The 25543-nt window shown below is 52.6% G+C and overlaps 1 protein-coding gene across 7 annotated transcripts in view; it reads left to right on the top strand.

The window, feature by feature from the left end:
• NSD2 (nuclear receptor binding SET domain protein 2) overlaps positions 1–25543 on the top strand; it is a 76076-nt gene that overhangs the window by 21987 nt on the left and 28546 nt on the right. For all 7 annotated transcript variants that reach the window (XR_009519636.1, XR_009519638.1, XR_009519637.1 and 4 more), the window contains exons 2-8: positions 998–1617; positions 3977–4139; positions 11704–11870; positions 12369–12851; positions 20979–21123; positions 23445–23563; positions 25071–25152. Coding sequence is in view for 4 of the 7 variants with exons in the window: in XM_060013086.1 (XP_059869069.1) it covers positions 1027–1617; positions 3977–4139; positions 11704–11870; positions 12369–12851; positions 20979–21123; positions 23445–23563; positions 25071–25152 (1750 nt within the window). In the remaining 3 variants the exon portion in view is untranslated. The remainder of the gene's footprint in view (positions 1–997; positions 1618–3976; positions 4140–11703; positions 11871–12368; positions 12852–20978; positions 21124–23444; positions 23564–25070; positions 25153–25543) is intronic.

The following is a 25543-nucleotide window of genomic DNA, read 5'->3' as shown; positions in this document are numbered from 1 at the left end:
GCTCCTGCCCCGGCCTGGCGTCCTCGGAGACTGGGCCCTTTCCACCGAGGCTCTCTTGGGAGGGTTGTCCCGGGCTGCATCCTTGGCCCCTCCCCAGGGGGTGTAGCCAGCGGCCCCCAGGCGGTGACAGTGGCTGAGCACCTACGTCCTTGGGCTTCCGGTCCAGGCGCCCCACTTCTCCCTGCTCTCTTACCGTTGGCCCCCTTGGGGCCGTGGTGCACTCTTGGGACGTCTTCCCAGCGGAGTGGGCGCCTGCCAGTACCCTGTTCCAAGCCGCCTTCGTGGGGCGTCCCCAACGAGGGACTGCGGCTGTGTGGGGAGGAGACCCCTCTGCATGTGGACCTCGGGCGGCCATCCCGTGGAGGGCGCTGTGGGTGGTGCGCTATGGCCTGGCCCTGCTGCCCGACTAGCGCAGTCCCGGAGAGCTGACTCCACTTGATGTTGCTGCCCTGCTGCTTGTCACCGGCAGTTAACTTGGGCCTGGGTGGGGAGGGGCGGGGGGGCGGTAGAGGTCCAGCTCTCACCTTCCCCGGCTGTCTGGGCTGAAGCTTTGCCTACCGGTAATCGCGGGTGTGTCCCGAGCCCCTGCCTGGAGTCCTCTTCAGCTGTGTCTCAGGTGCTTCCCTTTTGTCCTTTGCCCGGGCCTGGCTTTGTGCTGGCCACCTCGGGCGCTGCCCTCGCGACAGGGGGCAGGGGGCGACCTCTGCTTCCGAGGGCTGAGGTCAAGGGGGGCACGGCCACACAGCTCATTAGTGGCGGTCCCTGCTTGACTCTCGTTAGAAACTAGTCCTGTTCCTTTCACTTTGTCACTGTGATTCCTGTCATTTTTGGGATATTAGAACTGTCTCCTGTGACCTAAGTCATTATAGGAACCATCATAAATTGCCTCAGCGCCCCCCCCCCAACTCTACAGACTGGTAGAGAGCTTCACTGGCGTACTCATCTTAGGTTTGAAATGTAATAGCTTTCTTTTCTTTCTCTTTTTCTAATGCTGCAGTGTTCTAAGAACGGAGGCATCTAGCCTGAATGGAATTCAGCATCAAAAAAAGTCCTCTTTCTGTTCCGAAGGTTGTAAAGTGCGTGAAGATGAAGCAGGCACCGGAGATCCTTGGCAACACGAACGGAAAGACTCCGAGCTGTGAAGTGAGTCGTGAGTGCTCCGTGTTTCTGAGCAAAGCCCAGCTCTCCGCCGGTCTGCAGGAGGGAGTTGTGCAGAAGTTCAATGGCCACGACGCTCTTCCTTTTATCCCAGCCGAGAGGCTGAAAGACCTCACCTCCCGCGTCTTTAATGGAGACCCCGGTGCTCATGATGCCAAATTGCGTTTGGAGTCCCAGGAAATGAAGGGACTTGGGACACCACCTGACACTACCCCTGTCAAAAATGGCTCTCCAGAGATCAAGCTGAAAATCACCAAAACATACATGAACGGGAAACCTCTCTTTGAGTCCTCCATATGTGGCGATGGTGCTGCCACCGTGTCCCAGTCGGAAGACGATGGACAGAGACCAGCGAGCAAAGCGCGGCGGACCAGGAAGAGGAGCGCGAAGCTGCTGCTGGGGCGGGGCCTCGCCGAGGCGGCCCTGGCGTCCCGGGCCTCGAGCCCCTCGGCCGAAAAGGTATCTGCGAGTGAGGAGTTCTGCTGACCGGGGTAGAGGGCGGCCCCAGCTCCCGGCACAGGGGGGCCCCGAAGGATGCGTGGTGCACGGGGGGCGGGAGGAGGTGGGCTCAGCCCCCCGAGGCCTGCTCTGCAGCTCGGGCCCCTGGCTGTGGCAACGGCAGACACTCACAGCAGCCTGCCGAGCAGTGCTGAGGCCTAGAGATTAAGCATAAAGAGTAAACAAGGGGACTTCCCTGGTGGTCCAGTGGTCAAGACTTTGCCTTCCAATGCTGGGGGTTCGGGGTCGATCCCTGGTTGGGGAGCTAAGATCCCACATGCCTCAGGGCCGAAAAACCAAACCATAGAAAGAAGTCAGAAGCAATAGTGTAACAAATTCAATAAAGACTTCAGAAAATGGTCCACATCCAAAAACAAAAACTTTAATTAAAAAAAAAAAAAAAGATGAAATGAGTGTCTGACCCCAGGCCTGGCCCGTTCCCAAGCCCTTGACCTTCAGGCTGTCCTGTCTTCATGGATCTCCTCTCCAGCGATGCCCTTTAGCCTGAATCTGGTTGGCAGAGGAGCATGGGGATCGAGTGGGGGCCTCCTCAGTCTGTGCTGTCCGAGGAGGGGAGCGGGCCGCGCTGTGCAGGTGTGCTCCTACCTTCCCGCCCCGCGGTTCACCGTCACTCCCAGGTCTCCTCCCCCGGTGGCCCTGCAGATGGGCCGCTGCCTTGAGGGCTGGGGCTGCGCCTCAGGCCTTCACGTTCTTGGTTCCAGGACAGAGTGCATCTCTTGAGTGCGCGTGAATGAGTGTTCACTCATCAAAGGCCGGGGTGGAGACCCCCTAACGTGGGATGACAAACGTGGTGGTTTATGCCACCAAGTCTTAAATGACACTCGGGAACCTTGACCTTGGCAGAAGGAACTGGGGAGGGCTCTGTAGCCGCCCTTGTTCACCGAGGGGCTGATGGTCTAGATTAACAGGGTCTGGAACACGTCCTGTGCTCACTGGTCAGCCAAAGCTCCTGGCCCACTTGCAGGAGTGGGGAGAGGGGACTCGAGACCAGTTTGGGTTGTATCATCACTAAGGTTGGAATAATTAGTGTAACAATATAGTTGAGGAATCTTGGTTACAATCCCACAGGTGGAAAGGGAAAGGACCAAAATTTCCCTGAAAGGTTAAAATAACGAAGAACTTTGAGGGTTTAAAAAAATGTCTTTTGACTGCTCAAGGGCTCTAATGTAAGCATAACGGTGAATTATTTAAAAGCCTAGTTGAGTGACCTGGGCTGATACAGTGGTTTTTCTGAAGCACCCACGGTGTAGGGAACCTCACTCTTTTATGGGGGAAGAGGCCGGTGCAAGTTATCCCTAGCTCTCTGCCACTTGCTTTTGGTAAAACCTGGGTAAATCACCTGATTTTGACTCTTAGAGTCTCATTTGACTCTTCAGGGTGGGGACGATAATATTATACTTGTCCTGATAGGGTTGTCACGTGGCTTTGATGACACCGTCAGTGTAAAACTGGGATGTTGTGGAATAACGTGAGAGCCAGCATTTTTTCAAAAGCGTGTAAGGAGTGCTCGCTTTGGCAGCACATATACAAAATCGTGTAATGTGACAGCTCTGTGTCAGCCCTCACCACCTGATGTGTGTAACAACCGGGGTTCTCCTCGGTTTACAGATGTGGAAACTGAGGCCCAAAGAAGTTCAGCGATTTGCTCAAGTAGGTGGCGGTCTTAGAGGGAGGCCTGGGGCCGTGCTGACTGGGCTCGTCCTCCTGGAGAGAAGGTTGTTCTTGCCAGCCTTCAGCCTCCTAATTGGCCTGGGCTCTAAGACGGAGGGACCGAGACTCCAAGAGCCCCAGGCCTTGGATGGTGGGTGGTGGGGCTGAGACTTGCTGCCAGGCCCCCGTGTCCTCGCCACCCTGGGTCCTCTCTCCAGCAGGTTAACTGTCAGACGAGGGCTCAGAAGGGGCGGGAGGGTCAGGGTATGAATTCCGTGACGGTTCTTCTCCAACCTGCGAATAAGCTCCATTAACGATCACCCACCAGGCCAAGGAAATAGATTTACGTGGAGATGCTCGTAATGTTGTGCACCTGCCGTCCTTTAGCTGCGGGCATGCTGTGCACCTGCGGTGTGCTAGGCACTTGCTGACCTCTAGCTGAGGGCAAGAGACGAACGATTTTGATGAAGTGATATCAGGGCTGTTACCTGAAAAACAGTGAGGGAAAGCATGCTTCTTTTTAGGGGTGTGTGTGTGTGTGTGTGTGTGTGTTGAATCTCTTGTCTGACTAATCCTTGGTCTTCTATGGATAGGAGGCTGGATTTAGGGGTAGGTACTAGATGTATCTTTTGTTGTTATTCATTTTCAGATTCCAGCTAAGAAAGAATCCTGTCCAAATAGCAGCAGAGACAAAGACCAGCTGTTGAAGTACAACGTCGGGGATTTGGTGTGGTCCAAGGTGTCCGGTTACCCCTGGTGGCCATGCATGGTCTCCGACGATCCGCTCCTGCACAGCTACACCAAACTGAAAGGTATTGCGTTTGGGGGGCTGTTTTTCCATCTTTATCTTCTGCACTTAATTGTTTTCATCTCCAAACTTCTTTATTACTCTTCCTTAAACAGCCCTACTGTGGTTCTTTTTTTCTCTTTTTTATTGTGTTAAAATACACAAACATAAAACGTACCATCTTAACCATTTTTAAGTGCACAGTTGAGTGGGATGAAATACATTCACATTGTTGTGCAGCCGTCACCACCATACATCCCCAAAGTTCTTTTCATCCTGTAAATCTGAAACTCTGTCCCTGTTAAGTAGCAGGTCCTCAGTGCCCCCTCCCCAGCCCCTGGCAGCCACTGCTCTACTTTCTATCTGCTGCTGCCTGTGGTTTCGACTTGCATTTCCCTAGTGATCAGTGATGTTGAGCATCTTTTCGTGTGCTTAGTGGCCATTCATACAACAAGGTTTGAATCGGCTTGGAGGTGGGGGTGGGGTGGGTTGTTGTTAAGTTTTTTGTGGTTCATTTTGCAACTTTGCCTAAAGTTAGTGATTCACACGTGACACATTGCCTTTTCTTTTTATATCCAAATTAGATATGTACTTTATCTGATTGAATTAGTATTAAAAGAGAAAGCAGTCTTTGCCTTTTATTGCTTTTCAGGTTTTATGATAAGTAATTTATTATTGCTTAGATATACAGCCACTGCTTCAGCATGATTTTCAGAATTAGTATTTTATACTAAGTTTTAGTTTAAAAAAAAGTCCCAGTTTATTTTATTAGGCCTGTGGGAAGAAGGAAAAAAACTAGAAATGACCATCTTTTTGGTGTCATGAAACTTGGGGATGTAAATCACTACACAGAACAGTTAAGAACATATTAAGAATGTATGTTATTGATTAGAGCAGATGCTAATTTAAATAATAATTGGACAGTTCATGAAACACATAAAAACTCATGTGTTTTTGGAGGGAAGAAAGCCCTCAAATGAGGTGGTTTTGAGATTCTCCTGAAGAGTTGCTCTACAGTTTGAATTTGGTCTGAGGGAGGTGAGAGGTGGTGACACAGAGCTGGAGGTGACCAAGTTGGTGCCCGAGTGACCTGTGCCCCCCAGAAGCGCGGGTGGCTGGAGCTGTGGGCTGGCCTTGCATGGCCTCAGCGTGAGTGCGTGGCCTCTCTTGGCCTCTGGATGGAGGCCTGAGCCCTCGCCGGGGCAGCGCTGCTGGGAGTGGGGTACACTGGTGGCTCCCTGGCAAACAGGCTTGAGGGGGTGCAGGTTCGGGATGAAGAGGACCTGTCCTCAGCCCCAGGCGCCAGGCCTCCCGCCCCCTGGGTGGTTGGACCCTGCCCCGAGGCCCAGGCGTGCGCATGCACTCTGCAGGAAGGCGGTGGCTGGAGAGGAGCCTGTGGGCTGGCTTTGGCTCTGCCTCGGTGGAGGGCATTTAGCATCCTCAGCTTGCCAGCATCAGGGAGTCCCTGCCACAGGGCTTCAGGGGTCCCAGGGTGCACCCCTGCTCTTGTGTTCACCCTGAGGCTGAATCAGGGTGCCTTCCCAGCCTCTGCGGTCTCGAGCAGCCCCACGCTCTCAGGCTGCTCTGGTCTCGTGATCAGACTCAGGGCGCACGGCCAGGCAGGAGTTGTTGTGGGAAGGTGCCCAAACTTGGAAGGAGGGCTGCAGCCCAGCAGTGCGCTTCTGTAGGCATGGTTTAGGGTTGCCGGGGGGCACAGCCTCCGCAATCGCAGACCAGCCTCTGAAGGCTGGCGACGTGCATTTGCAAAGCAGCTCAGTAGGGAGAGAGCCAGGATGCAGGCCTGGCAGCTGGAGGGGATTCAGATGACCTTTGAAAAACAAAGGGTCAGAGGAACCCGTGAGAACCTGGGGGTGGCGGAAGGACACGTGCAGCCGGCGCCTGCCCAGGAGGTGGTGGCCAAGAGCTCTCCAGTGGGAAGGCACGGCCCCGCTTGTCATTGGTGAATCATCAGTGGCCGTGCTTGGGACCGGGCTCCCTGATAGCCTTACTTGCTCTGTGGTTTTAATCCTCCCTGAGGATCCATCGGCTTATTGAATGCTAGCTCTTCATTTTTACCATGCGTTTCATGGTTAAGGGGCTGGCGTTTTTCTGTGAAGGTGAACTCCCTCCTAAAAAATTACTTACGTATTACAGTCTTCACTCTTTTTAATGCGCAAATCGTCCCAGATTTGGCCGGTGGGAGCCCATGAAGTCCCTTTCAGCCGTGTCCTTCTGACACGTCTCCATCCGTCTTGGAGCACTTCCTTACGTGTCACCCAACTAAATACACTCCGGGCTCATTTTGAACTTTCTTTGCCCCAGTCCTGGAACCAGCTGTTTCTGAGAAGAAACCTGGGTCCTTTTGTTTTGTTTTGTTTTTTGTTGTTTTTTTTGCAGTACGTGGGCCTCTCACCGTTGTGGCCTCTCCCCCGTTGAGGAGCACAGGCTCTGGACGCGCAGGCTCAGTGCCCATGGCTCACGGGCCCAGCCGCTCAACGGCATGTGGGACCTTCCTGGACCGGGGCATGAACCTGTGTCCCCTGCATCGGCAGGCGGACTCTAAACCACTGTGCCACCAGGGAAGCCCCCTGGGTCCTTTTAGTAGAGAGTGGTGTATGGAAGCTCGGGTCTGGGCTCTGGTTGTGTCCAAGACCATGGGAGACAGAGGGGCACTGGGGTGTGAGGCAGGTCTCCTGGCAGTGCTGAGCCCAGCTCCCTGTGCAGCACGCCGTGCTGGGCGTGCCTGAGGGGCTAGGCGTCCTTGCAGGGGAAGGGCGGGGCTATGGCGGAGGGTCGGCTTTTGGCATGGGGCTGGCTGAGCAGGGGGTCTTGGGAAGCAGGAACTTTTTTTTCCCTGTAAGATGGAACTCCCTCACCCTACCCCTGATTCCCACCCCCGATTTTCTTTTTTTTCTTTTTGTGTGTGTGTACTTCTTTTTATTTATCATACTTGGGATTACTTGACTCTGGATCAGTAGTAATGCACTTAAGCTTTAAAAATTGAAGTATAATCTACATGCAGAAGAGAGCACAGCTCTTTGGAGAGCTCAGGTTTCCTTTGAAAATCTGATAGCATTTTCGTGATTTGTAGCAGCAGAACTTGTCTTGGTGACCGTCTCCCAGGGCATCTAGATGGATTAACCAGCAGCTTTGAGGCCTAACCCCTTAAGCTGGAAACAAGATAAATGTGTGTTTTGGGTATTATACTGTGAAGAAGACTGGATTCTTTTGCAGCTGGGAACGCCACCATCTCCCTGGTGCACCTGGGTCCTACTAGTCTTCTCTTACCAGGGTATCGAGTCAAATTATCTTCTGTTGTGGAGATTTTTGTTTTCACCTTTTCTGTGTTATGGAAAGGAACCCTCATTGCTTTTTTTCTAAATCCCAGCATTTTCTAAAAATATTGTAGGTACCCTGACTTTCTCATGTTCTGGGTTATTAGACACTGTAATAGGACTTTTTCCTCTTTGCTTGTTCTGTGGCTACGAAGAGAGGTGTGTTAAGATTTCCCACTGTGATAATGGATGTGCCTTTTTCTACTTGAAATTTTGTCAGTTTCTGCTTTACCTACTTTGGGGGCTCTGGACCCCCAGGGACTGAACCAGGAAACTCAGGCGGTGATCCTTGTTCTTTGTTTCCTGTGGAATTCTGTGGCCTTTTGTCCTTGTGATTTTGTCCCTTGCTTCTGTAGACACCTGGCCTCGTCTGCATTGTTGTGGCTTCTCTTCCTCTCTGTATCTGCAGCGCTGAGGCAGCCTTATCTCTTTGTGGGGTCCATTCTGCATGCATGAATGGCTGTTGTCAACTCAAAGGCCCCACAGAATCTGGACAGAGACTCTGGCTCAGTCTAGCCCAGGGGGTCAGGGGCCACCTTGCGTCTAATGTGCCGTGATGGGGAGGAAACGAACATAGTACAAAATTAGGTTCCTGGGCTATTGGTGGAGGCCACGTTCTCTTAGAAGGGAGAGTGGGTGGGGCATCAGTGATAAATGTTTTCATACCAACAGTGATTGATGAACATCAGAAGTCACAGGAAGGAAGGGTTACTAACAAATGGTGCTGGGACAGTTGGTTAATTACGGTGGTAAAAATGAGTGATTCACTTGTCAATTTTGGACCAAAAGAAAATTCATACGAATTAGAAAAAAAACCTTAAAAATACAAGAAAGTTGGGTTACATTTGTTACCAAATTTCCAGGCAGGAAAGAACTTCAGAAACGTTTAATTAATTTTATAAACTTAGGATCAGCCTATCATGTTCTCCTCTGCTTTTTTTTCCAGCTGACATGTAAAGAGCATTTTTTCTGTCATTAACTATTTATTTTAAAAAATGATGTGCGTTCATATTATTTCATCATATGTACTGTAATAGATTTTCTTCATTATGCAAATGCTGTGACATATATTTATATTCATTTTTATGACCAAGGGAAGTTCTTTCGAAGTATTAAAATAATTGAAGCAGACACAAATCTCTCGACATATTTTTGAACCTTAGCTGTTTTAAAATCCAATAAGTGTACACACTTATAAACAAGTCAGATTGTACTGAGAGGTTAATAGTGAAAAATAGTCCCCTTCCCTCCCCAGAAGGAATTACTTTTAACTGTAAACATTTTCTTCCAGTTTGAACTATTTTTTGATTTATCATTTAGGTGTTTTCTTTTGACTTTCTGTTATGGAAGATGAAGATTAATCTCTTCAATCATTTCCTGTTTCTTTCCCTTTCATCCTCCCCATATAATTAACTCACTGTTTTTATTACATCAAACTTAGTTGTTCACATAATTTTGACTATGTAAGTATCATTCAGTGAAAAACTGAGCTGTGTTCTTTAACTGCATTTTCTTTCTTGTACAACCTTTTGTTTTTCCTGGAGTTAATTATTGCCTTTCTTTTGAAATTGTATACTTTGCTGTCCATACAGCTTTAATTTTTTTCAAGTATTTATTTCTCTGTCCTTAAAACTCATCCTATTATGTAGTTAGTTTTTCCGATTGGGGGAAAAAATGAAAACCTTGTTTGATTCCCATTTTCCTTTTCTGCTTCTTGGATCTCTTTTTTTTTTTTTTTTTTGCGGTACGCGGGCCTCTCACTGTTGTAGCCTCTCCCGTTGCGGAGCACAGGCTGCGGACGCGCAGGCTCAGCTGCCATGGCTCACGGGCCCAGCCGCTCCGCGGCATGCGGGACCCTCCCGGACCGGGGCACGAACCCGCGTCCCCTGCATCAGCAGGCAGACTTTCAACCACTGCGCCACCAGGGAAGCCCAGATCTCATTTTTTAACCTTTTTCCTTGCTGCCAAGATTTTCTTTCAGTGTGGAAGAATTCTTTCCTCTCCTCTCTTCTTCCCTTGGAGCTCTCTCCTAGAATCTCCCTTGCTCCTGCCTAACTCTGTTACTGGCACTCTGTCTTTTGCAGAGTAGTAATCTTAGACTTTCTTTAAGATGCTTTACTGAGTTACATGCACTGTTTTCCATGGTGCCACATTGTGCTCTTCCGTGGTCAGTTTTCCTTTTTTGTTGGAGTACATTTTTGGCATCCTAAGGAAGTGTAAATGGTGGGTATTGATACATTTGAGTTCCTGTGGTTCGGAGGGTGCTGCTTCGCTCTCCTCACACTCAATTAATGATCTGGCTAGGTGTAGAATTTTATGTTGAAAATAATTCTTCTCGGAATTTTGAAGGTATTACTCCATTTCCTTCTAGCATCCAGAGTTGCTCTTGAAGTACCTTGCCATTCTGTTTCTCATTTCATGAACATGGAAGCTGTTCTCTTCCCCTCCCCCAATAGCTTGAATGTCACAAGGATGTGCCCTGATGTGGGTCACCCATTGGATGAGGCACTTAGGGGGGGTTTTAGTTCTGAGACGTGCTCTTGTGTTGTTAATTCTCTGATGAGTTTCTCTGTTTCTCTCTCTAGAAGGCCAATTATTTGGGTATCATACCTCCTGGATTGATCCTGTGGGTTTCTTATGAGAGTAGATTTTTTCATTTTAATCTTTTTCTTCTTTCTGGGAGATTTCTTAACTTTTTAAATTTTTTTGGATTTTATTTTATCCTTAACTTTCCATCCAAGCTTTCTTCTTTTTTCCAATTAATTAATTAATTAATTTTTGGCTACGCTGGGTCTTTGTTGCTGTGCGTGGGCTTTCTCTAGTTGGGGCAAGCGGGGGCTACTCTTCATTGCAGTGCACGGGCTCTAGGCACGCGGGCTTCAGTAGTCGTGGCACACGGGCTCTAGAGTGCAGGCTCAGTAGTTGTGGCACACGGCCTCAGTAGTTGTGGCTTGTGGGCTCTAGAGTGCAGGCTCAGTAGCTGTGGCACATGGGCTTAGTTGCTCTGTGGCATGTGGGATCTTCCCGGACCAGGGCTTGAACCCGTGTCCCCTGCATTGGCAGGCGGATTCTTAACCACTTTGCCACCAGGGAAGCCCCAAGCTTTCTTCTTGAGTTTTATTTTCATGACTGTATTTTAAAATTTCTCGTAGCGCTTTCTTTGTCTTTGTTCTCTTCTCATAGCAAACTAGAGTTCCCCTCTGTCAGGTGTCATCTCTTCCTGGCATAGTGTCTGTGGTCCTGCAGAGCCTGTTTGTTTCTGTGTGTTTTGGAATCATTCATGTTAGAGGCTTCTCTGGGTCCTGCGGGGGCAGACCTTGGCGCTGCGCTTGTGTCTGAGAGGGCTGCACTCAGCTGCCTGCAGCCCGTGTGTAGGGAGACTGTTAGCTTATCTTACAGGGTCTGGCTGGCTGGTGGTCGCTTAGTTGGGGGAAGCGCCAACTTTTGGAGAAAAGACACAGTGGAGAGGTTTTTCCTCTGGTGCACGGCTTCTCTTGGGAGTGTCCTGTGATATTTTGTGGCCAGTGCTCTGTGTGAGGGAACAGGGACTGGCATTTCCCCAGTGGAGATCTGCCTTTCTTCCCCACCTTGGCACAGAGGTCTGACCTTTGAACCAGCTGTTTTCAACCTCACTCCACCCCAGCCGAATCTGGCACTCCTCCTTCTGGGTTTGGGGACCAGGTTCCTTCTGTCTGCACTGAGGATGTGGCTGCTTCTTCCTGCTAAGAGTAACAGCGGTGCACGTGTGAGGGGTTACTCTGTGGCCTCATGGCTGCCCTGGGAGGTCATCAATGCCCTTATTCCCCCCCTGAGCGCCGTGAGTGAGTGGCCGGCCCAGGGCCACCCGGCTGGTATGTGGGAGGGCTGGGATTTGAACCCAGGCTGTGAACAGTAGCCTGTGTCGCCTCACTGCTGCCCGGTCCCCTTTTGCTGTTGTCCTCTCTCGTCTTACTTATTTGGGGTCTTCTTCAGTGGCTCTTGGAAGGGGGGTGATGAGGAGTGAATCTGGTCAGCATTCTTTCCCAGTCGGTCTTGAACCTCATCTAAGTCTCGTAATTGTGTCTCCCCTTCTGGGGGGGAGCGTGGTGGGGAGAAGAAGAGCAGGGCTTATTCTGAGGTTAACGGGTTCCAACAGCACCCAGTAAAGCAACTTCAAAGCAGCTCCTAACTTTATATCAGTAATTATTAATAGATTTGCCTAATTTCATCCCAAATTCCAACTTTCAAGTTCTAACATTTTATTTTAAAAACTAGGTCAGAAAAAGAGTGCACGCCAGTATCACGTACAGTTCTTTGGTGATGCCCCAGAAAGAGCTTGGATATTTGAGAAGAGCCTTGTAGCTTTTGAAGGAGAAGGACAGTTTGCAAACTTATGCCAGGAAAGTGCCAAGCAGGCACCCACGAAAGCTGAGAAAATTAAGGTGATAGACGTTCCTTAAGTATAATTCTAGACCAAAACTTTTATTTCTATTCTTAATTATTTATCTTGTTTTGAACCTGTGGTTGGTTGAAATGTTGTAACGGCTTCTTATGTCTGTCACTGTTTACTTTTGCCAAGTGTGCTGTGTTATACAGTATGGCAGGTTTCTTTAGAGACACAGGTTGTCCTTTTTACTCCTTTGATGACTCCCAGAGATAATTGTTTTATAATTTTTGTTTTCCTTTATATATATCTATATATAAACATGTATATAATATTATATATGAGTGTTAGTTAAATGTAATTGGAATTGATTTCTAGTTTAAAGAAACAGTAGAGTTTTACTGGTCTGAACTCTGTCAAAAACCTTCGAGTTAATGGGTTTTTGTAGTTTTTGATTTCTATATTTATCTGAAATTCTAAAAGTATTCTTCTTTAAAGTGGGTTAACTTTTATGTTTATATAATGAAACTTACAATGTCTTATGTTCTCTTTTCAGCTGTTGAAACCTATTTCAGGGAAATTGAGGGCCCAGTGGGCAATGGGCATCGTTCAGGCAGAAGCAGCTGCAAGCATGTCCGTAGAGGAGAGGAAAGCCAAGTTCACCTTCCTTTACGTGGGGGACCAGCTCCATCTCAACCCCCACGTGGCCAAGGAGGCAGGCGTTGCTGTGGAGTCTCTGGGAGAAATGGTAGGGTCCTCAGGAGTCAGGGAAGAAGCTACTGACAGCCCGAAGTCCACGAGGGAAGAGGGCGTTCCTGTCAAGAGGAGGCGGAGAGCCCAGCTGTCCTGCTCTGCTGAGAACCAAGACAGTGACCCGGGGACAGGAAAAAACACTCCTCAAAAGATGGCAGAGGCCGAGCCCAAGCGAGGAGTGGGGTCTCCTCCAGGGAGGAAGAAGGCCATGGCCTCCACTCCGAGAAGCAGGAAGGGCGATGCGGCGTCCCAGTTTCTGGTCTTCTGTCAAAAGCACAGGGACGAGGTCGGTGTTGTGATGGCTTCTGAGTGGTTGTGTTTTCATTCTGGGGAGTTTCTGCATTTGAGGGACATCCCTTGCAGTGCAGAGTCACCTGTTTCTCAGCCTTATCGGCACAGTCCGTAGCGAGCCTTCTGTCGATTTTAGATCTAATAAGCAAGTGTTGTTAGGGAACGGCCATTTTAACTCTTGGGAGCAACGATATTTACCTTTGCACTCCGGGTTATGAAAATACTCCCACAGGGACAGCGGGAGGCAGGCTGCTCGTTGCTGGAAGCTCGGCCTTATCCTGGACGTCTGGTCCTGGGCTAGCGTCTTCTCCAGGAGGCGGTTACAGAACCGCACGCAGCCACTGGCGCCATGGCGTTTGAAGGGCAGTACCGTGTCAGTGACGAAAACATTTGACTAGCGTTCTTAATCATTTTTATAGACTAAACCGTCTCTTTGGACATGGTCCAGGCTTGATTCCATTGTAAGGAACTAAAGGGATTAGGCCGCCATCTTTGGTTCTTCACTGTTACTTGAAGTGAGTGGGTTGGTGGGACTTTTCTCAGGAATGTAAGGCAGGTGTAATGTTAGAAAATCTGTTATTGTGATTTGCTGTCGCACATTAAATGATCATCTCAGTAGGTGGAGAAAAGGCGTTTGAGAAAAGCCACGCAACTTGTGGGATCTTAGTTCCGCAACCAGGGATTGAACCTGGGCCGTTGGCAGTGAGAGTGCAGAGTCCTAACCACTGGACCACCAGGGAATTCTCCAGAAGTCATTGTTTGTTTGTTTGTTTGAATTTATTTATTTTTGGCTGCACTGGGTCTTCGTTGCTGCACGTGGGCTTTCTCTAGTTGCAGCGAGCGGGGGCTACCCTTCGTTGCGGTGCACGTGCTTCTCATTGTGGTGGCTTCTCCTGTTGCGGAGCACAGGCTCTAGAGTGCGGGCTCAGTAGTTGTGGCGCACAGGCTTAGTTGCTCCGCGGCACGTGGGATCTTCCTGGACCAGGGCTCGAACCCCTGTCCCCTGCATTGGCAGGTGGATTCTTAACCAGTGCGCCACCAGGGAAGTCCCAAGTCATTGCTTTCTGATACACACACAGCAAGCCAGGATTAGAAGGGAACTTCCTTTAATCTGCTGCAGGGTGATTATCAGAAACTTTAAGCATCACACGTATTGAAGGAACTGTGGAGCATTCTCTCTCTAATCATGAACAAGGCAGGATACCCTTCTGTCACCACTGACATTAGATGTTGTAGTGAAAGTACTGGCAGTACAGTAAGAGGAGAAAAAAATAGAGAGGCCTGACTGTAAAGGAGGCGGTCCATGTGGAGACTCAAGGGAGTGTACAGGAGACCTTGAGACTCAGGAAGAGTTCCCGGCACCGGGAGAGATGAGAGCAACACACAGAGAGGAAGTGGAACGCCAAAAATGTGGTGTCTGTGATAGTAACAAAATAAGGTACCAAGGGATAAATATGACAGAATACGTCTAACTTTGGAGAAGAATGGCTGGTATTTTAGCAGACCTGAACAGAGATAAATAGGAGGCGCACGGTGTTCAGAGCGGTGTTCTGGGGTCGGCGTTGTCACCTCTCCTCTGCTAGACTGTAAATCCAGTATCATCCTGGGAGAACTCCCAAAAGGCACTTCTCTGCCTTTTTAAGTAGACGCTAGCATAGCCACGTTTGAAGAGAGCTCAGCCGGAGGACTTGCCCCACACAGAGGAAGTTCTGTTACCGAAAACTGCACAGAGCAGAACCCAGAAGCAGACTCGCAAGCGTGTGGAGGCAGGTGGGAGAGGACTGCTGGCCAGCTGAGTGGGCCGCTGCTCAGGACAGGCACTGGGACCGCACCGGTGAGGTCAGCGCTCGGCCGCCACGGGAGAAGAGCTTTGTCTCTTTGTGGGGGAGGGTTTCTTAAGGCAGACTGATCATAAAGGAGCTGCGTTAAAATGAGATGAAAGCTATATGTGCAGAGCTCAAGCGACCCTGAAGGGCAGAGTGGAAAGGCTTTGAGAAGGACAGTTTACAGAAGAGCCTGGATGGCCAGTGAGTTCACAAAGAGAGGCTGCTGAGCCCGGGAACAGCAGGGAACCTCGTGTCGCGGTCATAGTGAGGCGAGTGGGCACAAGCCCAGCGCCTCTGTGGTCAAGGAGATGAAGCCACGGTGGGAGTCCCCATGCAGGGCTGGCAGAGGATCATTCCTTACACCTAGCTTCAAGAGAAATTTGGCAATAGCCAGTGAAATTGAAGATGCACATTCTCTTTGTCTTGTAACTTCACCGCAAGGTATTTACCCTTGAGGAGTTTTGCCCTCGCGCCCAAGGAGGCAGCACAGTGTTCAGAACTGTAAGACGCTGTGGAAGGAATGACAGATGGTGGCATGTCCTGCCACGTAACTCTAGACTTACTGCACGTCCAGGAGGAGAGTAAGTTGCTGAAGGATGTGCAGATCCCGTCACCGAAAGTGTGAGAAGTGCAGCATACCCACTGTTTTGCTTGGCCTACCTGCCTGCCTGCATCCACGCAGAGTCCGGGTGTAGCTCCAGGTCCGCGCCTCTGTCCAGGTGCTGACACCTGGCGGGGATCTGTGGGTGGGGACCAGCCGGAGCACGGAGCAGTGTGCACTTACCGCGCCGGGCCTGCTGTGAGTGAGGTGCGAGCTGTAAGGTCAGGCTGTGCGACACCCGTATTTGAAGCTGGACCCCCATCACGCCCGGGGAGCCGGGAGCAGGGCGTGGCCGTGACAGCTCAGCACCGCCAGCCGGCCGCACTCGGCCTCTTCCTGGTCCCTGCGTATCTCCGCGCAGTCTCCACTCGTTTGAAAGTGTGAAAGAGAATTCAGACCACTTTCCAAAGACCATCCCTTTTACTTCTGCGGAACCAACTTGCTCTCTGTCAACCCTTCCAGCACTGCGAGACGCACCAAGAAGTTTATCACTGCGGAGATTGCTCACGAGCTGTACGCCAGAGGCGGCCGCGTGGGGCTGTGCTGTGCACCCAGACCCCCTGCAGCTCACAGCACAGCCTCTCTGCCTCTGAGCATCCCTCCAGAGCCCATTCTGCACAGCTTTGCCATGGGCATCACGCTCAGTGCAAACACCAAACTGAAGGTGCACAGTTACAGTTCAGTTCTGCTGCCTCTCCCTGGTCTTTGCGGGGGGTGAGCCCCATGAGCCCTTCCCCTCCTGTCTGGGTTTGGGTGCTGGTGGGCTTTGATAATTCCATGTTGTCAGAAAAGTGATGGCTACTAGGCTATTCTTTACCTGTTATTAACAAGTGTGTTTGTGCTGGCCCTGTAATGAGTAATTCTAGACTTGAATTGAGGAAGCTGCGCCCTGATTCCATCCTGTAGAATAATCTGGGTCTTTCTAGGGGTTTCTTTTTGGAGAGTGGTGGTGCACCCAAGGATGGTTTCTGTTTGGTTGGTAATTGTTAATCAGTGGCCAGCCCTTGAGGGGCAGAGCGGGCGGAGCCTCCTTTTCTGGGGTCACTAGATAGAAGACTGTGACTGTCAAGGACATTTGGTTGCCACTTGCCTCCTTTTTTTTGCTGCACATTTCCAGCTTTCTTCTTGCAAATGAAGAGCTTCTTGAAACGGGTTGAGCTCTTTGTTAACACGTTTTGATGGTCCGTCTTCGTCCAGCAGGCTTAGCTTGGACGTGCAGCTCCCTCTGCTCCTGAATGCCGCTCCAGGGGCTGGAGGTGGGGGAGAGGCATGTGCTGGGAGACGGGTCCGTGGCCTGTGAGGAGCTGGCGAGGCTGGTGGACAGCTGCCAGCAGCCGTGCCGTGCCCGTGTGTGGTTTGCACACGAGGAGGTGAGAGTGGCTGGGTGAGGCCTCCCGCGAGGGGAGAGAGTTTACTAAGGCACCAGTGTTGGTAGCACTTTTATCAGCAGGTGTTTCTCGCCTCAGTTTCCGATTTCTGAAGCCTCTTCCCACTTTCTCTGACCCTGATTTTTACAGCTTCATTGGAGTTGCACCACTGTTTTAGGTCTCAGCTCTGCATGAACATTTGTGTTAGGCGTCTGTTGCCGCGTAACAGGTCACCGCAAAGCTTAGTGCCTTAAGAGAGCAACACGCATTGCTTGTCTTGGTGTTTCTGGGTCGGGAGTTTGGGAGCAGCTCAGCTGGGTGGTGCTGCCTCAGGGTCTCTCATGAGGTCGCAGTTAGGGTGTCAGCTGGGGCTGCAGCCTCATCTGAAGGCCAGAGTGGGCCAGAGGACCTTCCTGCAAGGTGCTGCTCTCCACTCGGAGGCCAGTCGTGCCCCCAGCAGGTGGTCACAGGGGGCAGGTGGAGGCCTTCTACGCCCTAGACTTGGAAGTCCTGTGTGGCCGTGTCTGCACCGTCCAGTGGCTCTGCCGGATGGCAGGAGGGAGGCCCGGGGACAGAGGCGAGGCTCGCGGGAGGTTCTCAGAAGACGTGTGAGGAGGCCGGGGGAGGGGCGAGCAACCTCTGAGGAGCCCACGGCGTCCCGGGTCGTGCTGGTGACATTTTAGCTGTGTGGGTTTGTGGGTATTTGGTTTTCCATATATTTTTTTTCCCAAGGAGTGGAAAGGCTTTAATGAACATTACAAAGGGACTGGGTGAGGGGGACACAAACCCCCAATCCAGCCTTTGTTGCCCATTTCAGTGGCTGAGGAGGAGGGGAGGGGCTCCACCCTGCTTAGCTGTTCCCAGGCCCAGAGGCAGCTGGAGGGCGGTCCCTGCAAGTCTCCCCTCCCCGCGAGGGGCTGAGTGCTGCCAGAGCGGGGAGGCCTGAGGCAGCCAGCCGACCTCCAAGGTCAGGGGAGGCCCAGGACCAGGCAGGGGAGTCAGAGGTTGGAAGGGTAGATGGACTGAACAGGAGGGGGCAGCTCTTGGGTCCCCAGACAGCATTGTCACAGAGGGGCCAGGGCCTGCTGGCTCCAGGGACCGAGACCCTCACAAAGGAGCAGCCCCCCCTCCCCCTGATCAGCAATGGTCAGGAGAAGGTCTGAGGGACAAGAGAGGACAGGGGCCTGGGTGAGCAGAGGAGGAAGAGCCGCGGGCACGGGCAGGGTGGGACCTGCGGCTCCTGCTGGCGATGAGGTTGGCGGTGGGGCGAGTGATGCTGCCTGTCGGGGTCCAGGACTCGTCGACACGGATGCGCCCGTCGCAGTTGGGCGTTCAGCTTCTGGGCGAGCTTGTGGGCAGCCTTGCGGCCCGCCGAGCCTGTTGGCGTGTGGTCGGGCTTTTTCTGAGGCATCTTCCGGGGGCTGCCCTTGCTCTTGGCCAGGCTGTGCTTGGACACCTACTGTGGAAGTGTCCACCAGGACAACCACCGCCTCCCCCAGCCGCGCGCAGGCATCTCACCGCCTCGCTCCACGCGGGGCCTGCTTCCCCCGACCCCCTCCTCCCCTGCGGGCGCCGCGCCTGGGCTCGAGGCTGCCAGGCGGCTGTGCCCGCGCCAGCCGTGATGACTGCTGCTTGTCCGTACTGTTGTGTGTCTCAAACAGTTTATCAGAAACACAGTGGTGGCCGTGGTGGTGGAGCGCTCCGCGTGTTGGAGACCTTGCCAGTACACTGTCGTGAGGAACCGTTCGGCTCTCGTGACAGCACAGCGAGCCCTGTCTCCTGGCTGAGCGCAAGGAGGTGAAGCCACCCCTCCGCAGTGAAGTGACACAGGCGGGAGGCAGACCGGGACCCGGCCCCGACTGTGCCCGCGTGCAGAGCCTGTAGCGGTTGTGCTGTGTGGCGTCCTCATGAGACTGTGCGTTGGGGTGAGCGGTCGTGGCCCTCGTGGGCCCAGCAGAGGTGAGGGTGAAAACGCCTGGGCGCTCCCAGGAGGCGGGCACCGCGGGCCGGCGGCAGCTGTGGCCAGCGCATCTCCTGTCCTGGCGGAGCGCTGCTTGCATGGGTGCGAGCGGGCAGCGCCGGGCTGAGAGCTGAAAGGACGCCTGCAGCCGGCCTGCGGAGGGGGAGGTCTCCGGGCGCGTGGGCCCGTGCAGTCAGCGGGTCCAGCCTGCTGTGCGCCCAGCCTGTGGGGGGCCGTCCGGCGTGTGGCTCAGGCGCATGGGTGCGGGCTGACGGGAGTGGGTGCACCTCTGCCTGGCTGGCGCGCAGCGGCAGGAGTCCCACCCGCGGCGGCCTGGGCTGGGGGCCCTCTGGGATGGAGCGTCAGCGGTGAGCGGACAGGATGGAGAGCCAGGAAGGGTGGGCAGGCACAGGACGTGCAGGAGCGGAGCTGGCCAGCCTGGCACGGGCTTCAGGTGCGAGGGGCAGGGTGACCTCTGGGGCTTCGGAGTCCTGTTTGGGGAAGCAGCTGCGAGCACTTACATTACCCTTCATTCTGATCGGGGATGCTGTGGCCTGGGCTGGGCGACAGCCCCGCAGACGCATGTGCTGTGCTCCAGGAGTCTTGGATCTGCAGCTCTGCATGGAAGCCTTTGCCGCGAGGGTCTCAGATCTTTGATGCTGGAAGTGTTGGGGGCCGCGGGTGGGGTGGCAGGCAGGCTGGGCGGGAGGGGAGGGTGCCCCAAGTTGAGAGGAGAGAGCAGGCGTGTGTGGGGCTGGAGACACCCAGGCAGGCGCAGGATGGGAACAGGGATGCCCAGGGGAGCGTGGGAGCCGGAGCCGGGCTTTGATGTGCAGAGTTGCTGGGGTGCTGGTGTCTGGCAGGGCCAAGGTGGGCGTGTTGAGGCGCGGGGACCCTGGAGGCCGTAGGAAGCCATCTGTGGGGCGGAGTTGTGGATTGGAGCTTGCGTTTGGGGGCAGAGGCTGCCGTGTTGGCTGGGCAAGTAGTAGGTCCAGGTGGTGACAGGAACCAACCCACTGATGAAGTGTCACAGTAAGTCCGTCAGAGAGGGCAGTGGAGACACACCTTCCCTTACCCAAGTTACTTCTCAGAGCTGTGGCGGACAAGCCACATTGAACCTGGGCTCTGGCTCCCAAGCCAGCAGCCAGTGCTCGGACGCAGTCGGCAAAGCTTTCTTGGAAGGGCCTGGGGCACAGAGGTCTCTGTTGCACTTCCTCCGCTCTGCTGTCGTAGCCTGCAAACAGCCGCGGAGGACTTGGGAGTTCATGCCTGCGGCCGAGTTCAGAGAAGACTTTACTGTGGGCATTGATGCTCGAATTTCCTCTAATTATCACGTGCTATGAAATATTTCTCCTCTGATTTTTTTTTTTTTTTTTTTTTTGCCATGCCGTGTGGCTTGCGGGATCTTAGTTCCCTGACCAGGGATTGAACCCGCGCCCTCAGCAGTGAAAGCCCTGAGTCCTAACCATTGGACCATCGGGGGTTCCCTGATTTTTTTCAACATTTAAAAATGTTAACTCAATTCTTAGTCCATAGGCCGTACGAAAACAGGAAGGTGGGTCAGATCTGCTCTGTGGCTGCGGTTTACGGACCTCGCACCCTGCTGTTGGTGGTCCTCAAAGTCAGGGCACATTAGAACCCATGGGAAACCTTTAAAATAGCAGAAGCAGGTCCGCTGGGTTGGAGCGGCCTTGGCAGGGACCTGAGCACCATAGTTTTACACCCTAACCCCCTCCCCCCGCCCCCGCACCGATTATCACAGTGCACGGCCCGGACCCACTCCTCACAGCCCAGTGACGGGGCTCTTCTGGAGACCTTGTGAAGATGCGCGTCCCCGGAGCGGGGCCTGAGGATCTGCATTTCCTGCGTGCTGCAGGGCCTGGGAGCTCTGTGTCCCGGCTGTGAGGAGTGGCTGTCTCAGGGTGCATCGGGGCGGGGCTCCTTGGCCACGTCTACGCCCTCCTGAGCGCGGACCTGAAAGGAGGAGGGTTGGTGCTACAGCCAGTGAGAAAACCAGCCAAGGGCTCGCCCCTGCACCCAGAGGTGGTGTTTCCTCCTGCTGGCTACTCAAGGCTGCCTAGGAAATGGCAAGTTACCGACAGTTTAGTGATTTTGGAAAAGTTTACTTTTTCTCTTATCACTTATCATTGCCTGCATTTACACAAATAAGCTGGAATTGTTTCCACCAGCGCTGTTTTCAATGAGTTACACATCAGGTAAACACTGTTTTTGTTTGAAGCCTTTATGGGACATAGTTCCATGACGTGGGAGTGAGAGCACCACGTGCTGAGTAGCCAGGGGCCGTGCCGCGCACATTGCGTGCGTTTGGGCGTCCAGCCTTCCTATCGCACCTTTCCTGTGTCCGCAGGTTGTCGCTGAGCACCCGGACGCCTCTGCCGAGGAGATTGAAGAGCTGCTTGGATCCCAGTGGAATATGCTCAACGAGAAACAGAAAGCACGCTATCACACCAAGTTTGCCCTTGTGGCCCCGTCCCCGTCTGAAGAAGACTCTGGTAACCGTAGCTCTGTGCTCATGTCCTCTGCGTAGCCGTGGTGTGTGCCGTGTGGCGGCCTGCGCTCCGGCTCTGACCCGAGTGCAGCGGTCACAGTAAAGCAACCTCCGCTGCCTGGTCTCCTTGCTCGTTGTCGCCAGAGCTGTTCCATGGGATCCTCTGTGGCCCTGCGGGCCCCTCGTTCTCCTGCCCCTGCAGCCTGTGTGGGAGGTGTGGTGAGGGAGCAGAAGGGAGGCACGGAGTCCAGGCGGCCTCCAGGGCCGAGGCTCACGTGACGGGCCGGGGTCAGACCTCAGGCCTTTGTCCTGCAGCGAGGCTGCCGTCCCGGCTGGGGCTGCGCCTGCACCTTGTGGGGGGCTTCCCACTGTGGGCAGACGCTCTGGCCCTGGGGCTGGCCGTTCATGGCCTGTTGGCCTGAGAGCTCACAGGGTGAGGAGGGTGACCGTGGACTGACGTTGAATGTGGGTAGCCTCTGGTTCTTTTCTTAGGCCTTCAGGGCGAAGAAACAAAAAGTGCCGCTCTGCCCGGGGCTATGGTAAGAGAAGGGAGGCTTAATGCTGTGAGCTCTGGGGAAGACAGGTCACCACGGTTGGGTGTGTCCTCCCTGCCTGTGGGAAACTGACACCTGTAATGGGAAGATAAGTGTGATGTGTTTGGGCATACGAAAGAATTCTGCATCTCTCAAGCCTCGTCATTGAAGAGTCGTGCAGAGGCCTCCAGACCCGCCTGACAGGGTGCTTCGTGGGCACGAGCTTCGTGGGCACGAGCTCGGTCAGCACCGAGGTGGCCTACATCCGTGTTGCCTTCCTGTTCTGTTCGCACGTGTTCCCATCTTGATTTTAGGGCTTTCTAGAACTCCACAGCAACCATCTAATGATATCAATAGCGAACTTCATTCAAGTTGTTCAGGGTTTGTTGCGAATACTACGATTTAGAATAGGGAGGATGTTTAGGATTTGTGTATTTTCTTTAAAAGGCAAGAAGTTTACCAGACTCTATCAGTACGCTACGTCTAGAAAAGTGTCCTTTTCAGTGACTGCTGATTTAAGAATAGTCAGGTTTTACTGAAGCCAGATTCACCTTATCCTTGAAGAGTGAGTGTGACTTGATTGTGTGTCCCACTTTGTCACCATCCCGAGTACTTGGCAGACAGGAGCATGGGTGGTCCCTGCCCCCAGTGTGTGTAAGGTGTGTGTTTGCCCTGCAGGCCTTGAGCCCTCCCTCTCAGGGACCCCAAGATGATGGGCCATGGTGTCAGCTGTCCCATCCTTTCAGTGTCAGGAATTCAGACAGATGCCCATCTTGCTCATCTCTGTAAGAAACGACCGCTGCCTCATCCCGACACAGGGGGAGGACCTTATGTAGAGGGCGAAGGACTACAACTTCACCTCCCCTGGGGGCTGTACCTAGTGCACACGTGCTGAGGAGGTGCTGGCAGGCCCGTGGATCCACAGCCACCGCTCCACAGGCCTCTCCTGGTGTTCCCCTGAGGCCAGCCCAGAGCTTAGTGAAGGCCACTCGCAGGCCGGCTTATGCCAGTCTGGTACTGGCAGCTGGTGAGGCCAGCGCTCCGGTTCTGCTCTTCTCTTGCAATGTTGGGCCTGGACCTGAGGCGGAGCCCCGGGCCCGTATCAGTCCAGGGCTGCTGGACGCAGGGACCTGAGCCTCCTGGCGGGTGTGCTCCGCCCCCCTCCGTAGGGTTTGAGGACAACACTGCCCTCCCAGGAGATGTTTGGTGAACAGTCCAGGAGCAAACCCTGAACCTCTGTAAAGCAGTCCTGCAAATGGAGACACTGGATTTGTGTTAAATAAACCTTGGCGTGTTCAAATTAGTCCTCTCTCTAGAATCTGCATTCTTACCTTACGTCTTGTTTTTCTGTCAGTACTGTTCGGACACCTTAAGTCTCAGATTAGGTGGTCTCCCTGAGGACACCTAACATGTGGCACAGTTAAGCAAACATGTAGAAGGCGCTTAGTCTGCAGATACACATGGATTGTTTCACTTAAGATGCTTCTTTAAGGAAATGTGTTAACGGATTTTGTAAAAATACTGGGTTATATTTAGATTTAATGCTATAGTACATTAAAGTGTAACAGATACCAATATAATAATCCCTAGATGAGATAAGGATTTTCTACTTGCCATTTGGAAAGTGCAGAGGTTTGACCTGTGGTACTTAGGCCCTGAGGAAATGAACAGGGTTTCAGGAGGCCCATCGCTGCTGGAGCTACACGCTGAAGGCGCTGGGCAGCTGCTCGGTGCTCTAGAGGACAGCTTGTGGAGGGTTTTTCATGTAAGTTTCCCCCATCCCCATTCCAAGGTAACTTAAATGGGAAAAAAAGAAACCACACGAAGAGGACACAGGACCCTACAGAAGATGCTGAAGTTGAGGACGCTCCCAGGAAGAGACTCAGGACCGACAGGCACAGTCTTCGGAAGGTAATTACGTCCTGGGTGGGCCTGGCTGCGGGAACCAGTTCCCCCGGGCCACAGGCGGGATGCGGGGAGGCGTCCTCCGCAGGCGTCAGCTGGAGGCTGGGGCTGGCCTTCCCCTTGGAGCTTCCTCAAGAAGGCCGCTGAGGAGAGCAAGCTTTTATCTGCCAGGGAATTTAACACATCCCAACACTCAATAATTCTTGATGTTCAGATTCAACAAAATTGTGTACTTAAAATGACTCTTGAATGTAGGGCATATTATTCAGTGTATAAATAATGAGTTGACAGGAGAACATCAAAATCCACTGTATGTTATGCTTCATAAGAAGTTTAAAAATCCATTAAAGGCATTGAAATAGGTTTTATGAACCTATTTCATGGACAGGAGAGCACTCTCCCGGGGCACCTGTCAGGTGTCCAGCAATGAGCTAGGTAATGAGCTAGGTAACACTGACGTGTGCAATTACCTGGGAGCACATATTCAGTTTCTCCTCTGGCCACCTGCCGTTGAAGTGGTCCTTTACTGGCAGTCATGCTGACACTGGTTGCTTTGAAATATTTGTATAAAGGATTTACCTAAAAAAAAAAAAAAAAATGTGTGTGACCCTGGACATTTGAAATACCAAAATTCACATTAAGTAGCTAGACAGAAATTTTACTAACTAGTAGCTCAGGAAATAGCAGATGATTTTTAAAGAGAGTAGTGTTGAGTTTGATTTTTATAAACCCAAGTTGATAAGCCATATCAGGTATAATTCCTAATATGCTTTGAGCACTTGGATGGGCCAGGTAGCATTCCCAGTGCTGGGCACCTGTTACTTTGTCCCCGGTCTTGTGACCCATCCCTGCTGGAGTCCGGGGCAAACTCGGCCTCCTGGGCGGCAGGGTGGCTGTGAGGCAGTGGTGCCCCAGTGCTGTCCAGACTACATTGTTTGAATTCTGAGCGCTAGACCAGTCTTCATGATAGTTTTGTGTGTGCGCTATTTTTCTGTTGTGAAATGTGCTTTCGGATGATCTTTGTTTGTGAGCTTTGTCTGGGGCTTATCTCAGGATTGGAAATGGTCCGCCTGGTGGGCTGGAGCGAACCGGGCGCACTTCTCATGGACTGGGCTCCCCTAGGGCAGAAGTGGCGCTCCCTCCGGTTCGCTGCACTCTGAACCCAGAGGACGGTTGGTAGCATGTCGAGGAGCCTCATTCCAGGTTCTCAGAGTGGTTGGTTAGGTCAGGGTTGGCCTGGCCCCTGCCCCTCCCTCCCAGCAGCTGTCAGAGTGGGGCGGGTGGGCAGGGGAGGATCGGCCCAGTGACGGAGAGGGTGTCAGCTGGGCGGCCACAGTCGCTGACTGTCTGTGCAGAGCACGCCTCCGCAGGAAGACGTTTCTGTCACACGGCTTTTCAGCAGCCTGTGTTCGTTCACATTGGAGACTTTTCCCCTTTCTTTCCTTTTTCTTTTTCTTTGTTCTCCCTTCCTTCTTTCCTCCCTTCGCGCCCCCCAACCCCCCTTTTATAACAGAGAGAGACGTTCACAGACAAAACATCCCGCACAGGCTCTTGCAAGGCCATCGAGGCAGCCTCCTCGCTCAAGAGCCAGGCAGGTAATGTGGGCGGCGCTCCTTCCAGGTCCCCTGGGCTGGCGGTGGGCGGCCGGCCTGGTCCTGTCCTCGGGGAGCCCCCCTGGGGGGGGGTGGAGCCAGGGATGAGCGTGTGAGCAGGAAGCTGGGACCTAGAGGGGGCGGTGGGAGGAGGTTCTCATGCGGTTAAGGGTGAAGTGCTTTAGTGTGAAGTTGTTTTCATGGTCAGCAAGTGTCACTGAAGTCACTCTTCTGCTGACTTCTACTTGGCTGTATTGTTTTCAGTTTAAATTTATATATTAGAGAAGTGATTCGAATCAGAAATGTCCAGGTTTCTGACTTGATGGTACCAGTTGTTGCTGTAAATCCCACTGTTTTTAGTACCCACTTCTCCATGTATATTAGCTAAAAAGCA

The sequence above is a fragment of the Delphinus delphis genome, chromosome 5, assembly GCF_949987515.2.
Source record: "Delphinus delphis chromosome 5, mDelDel1.2, whole genome shotgun sequence".
NCBI lineage: Eukaryota > Metazoa > Chordata > Mammalia > Artiodactyla > Delphinidae > Delphinus > Delphinus delphis.
This window is presented reverse-complemented; position numbering and strand designations above follow the sequence as displayed.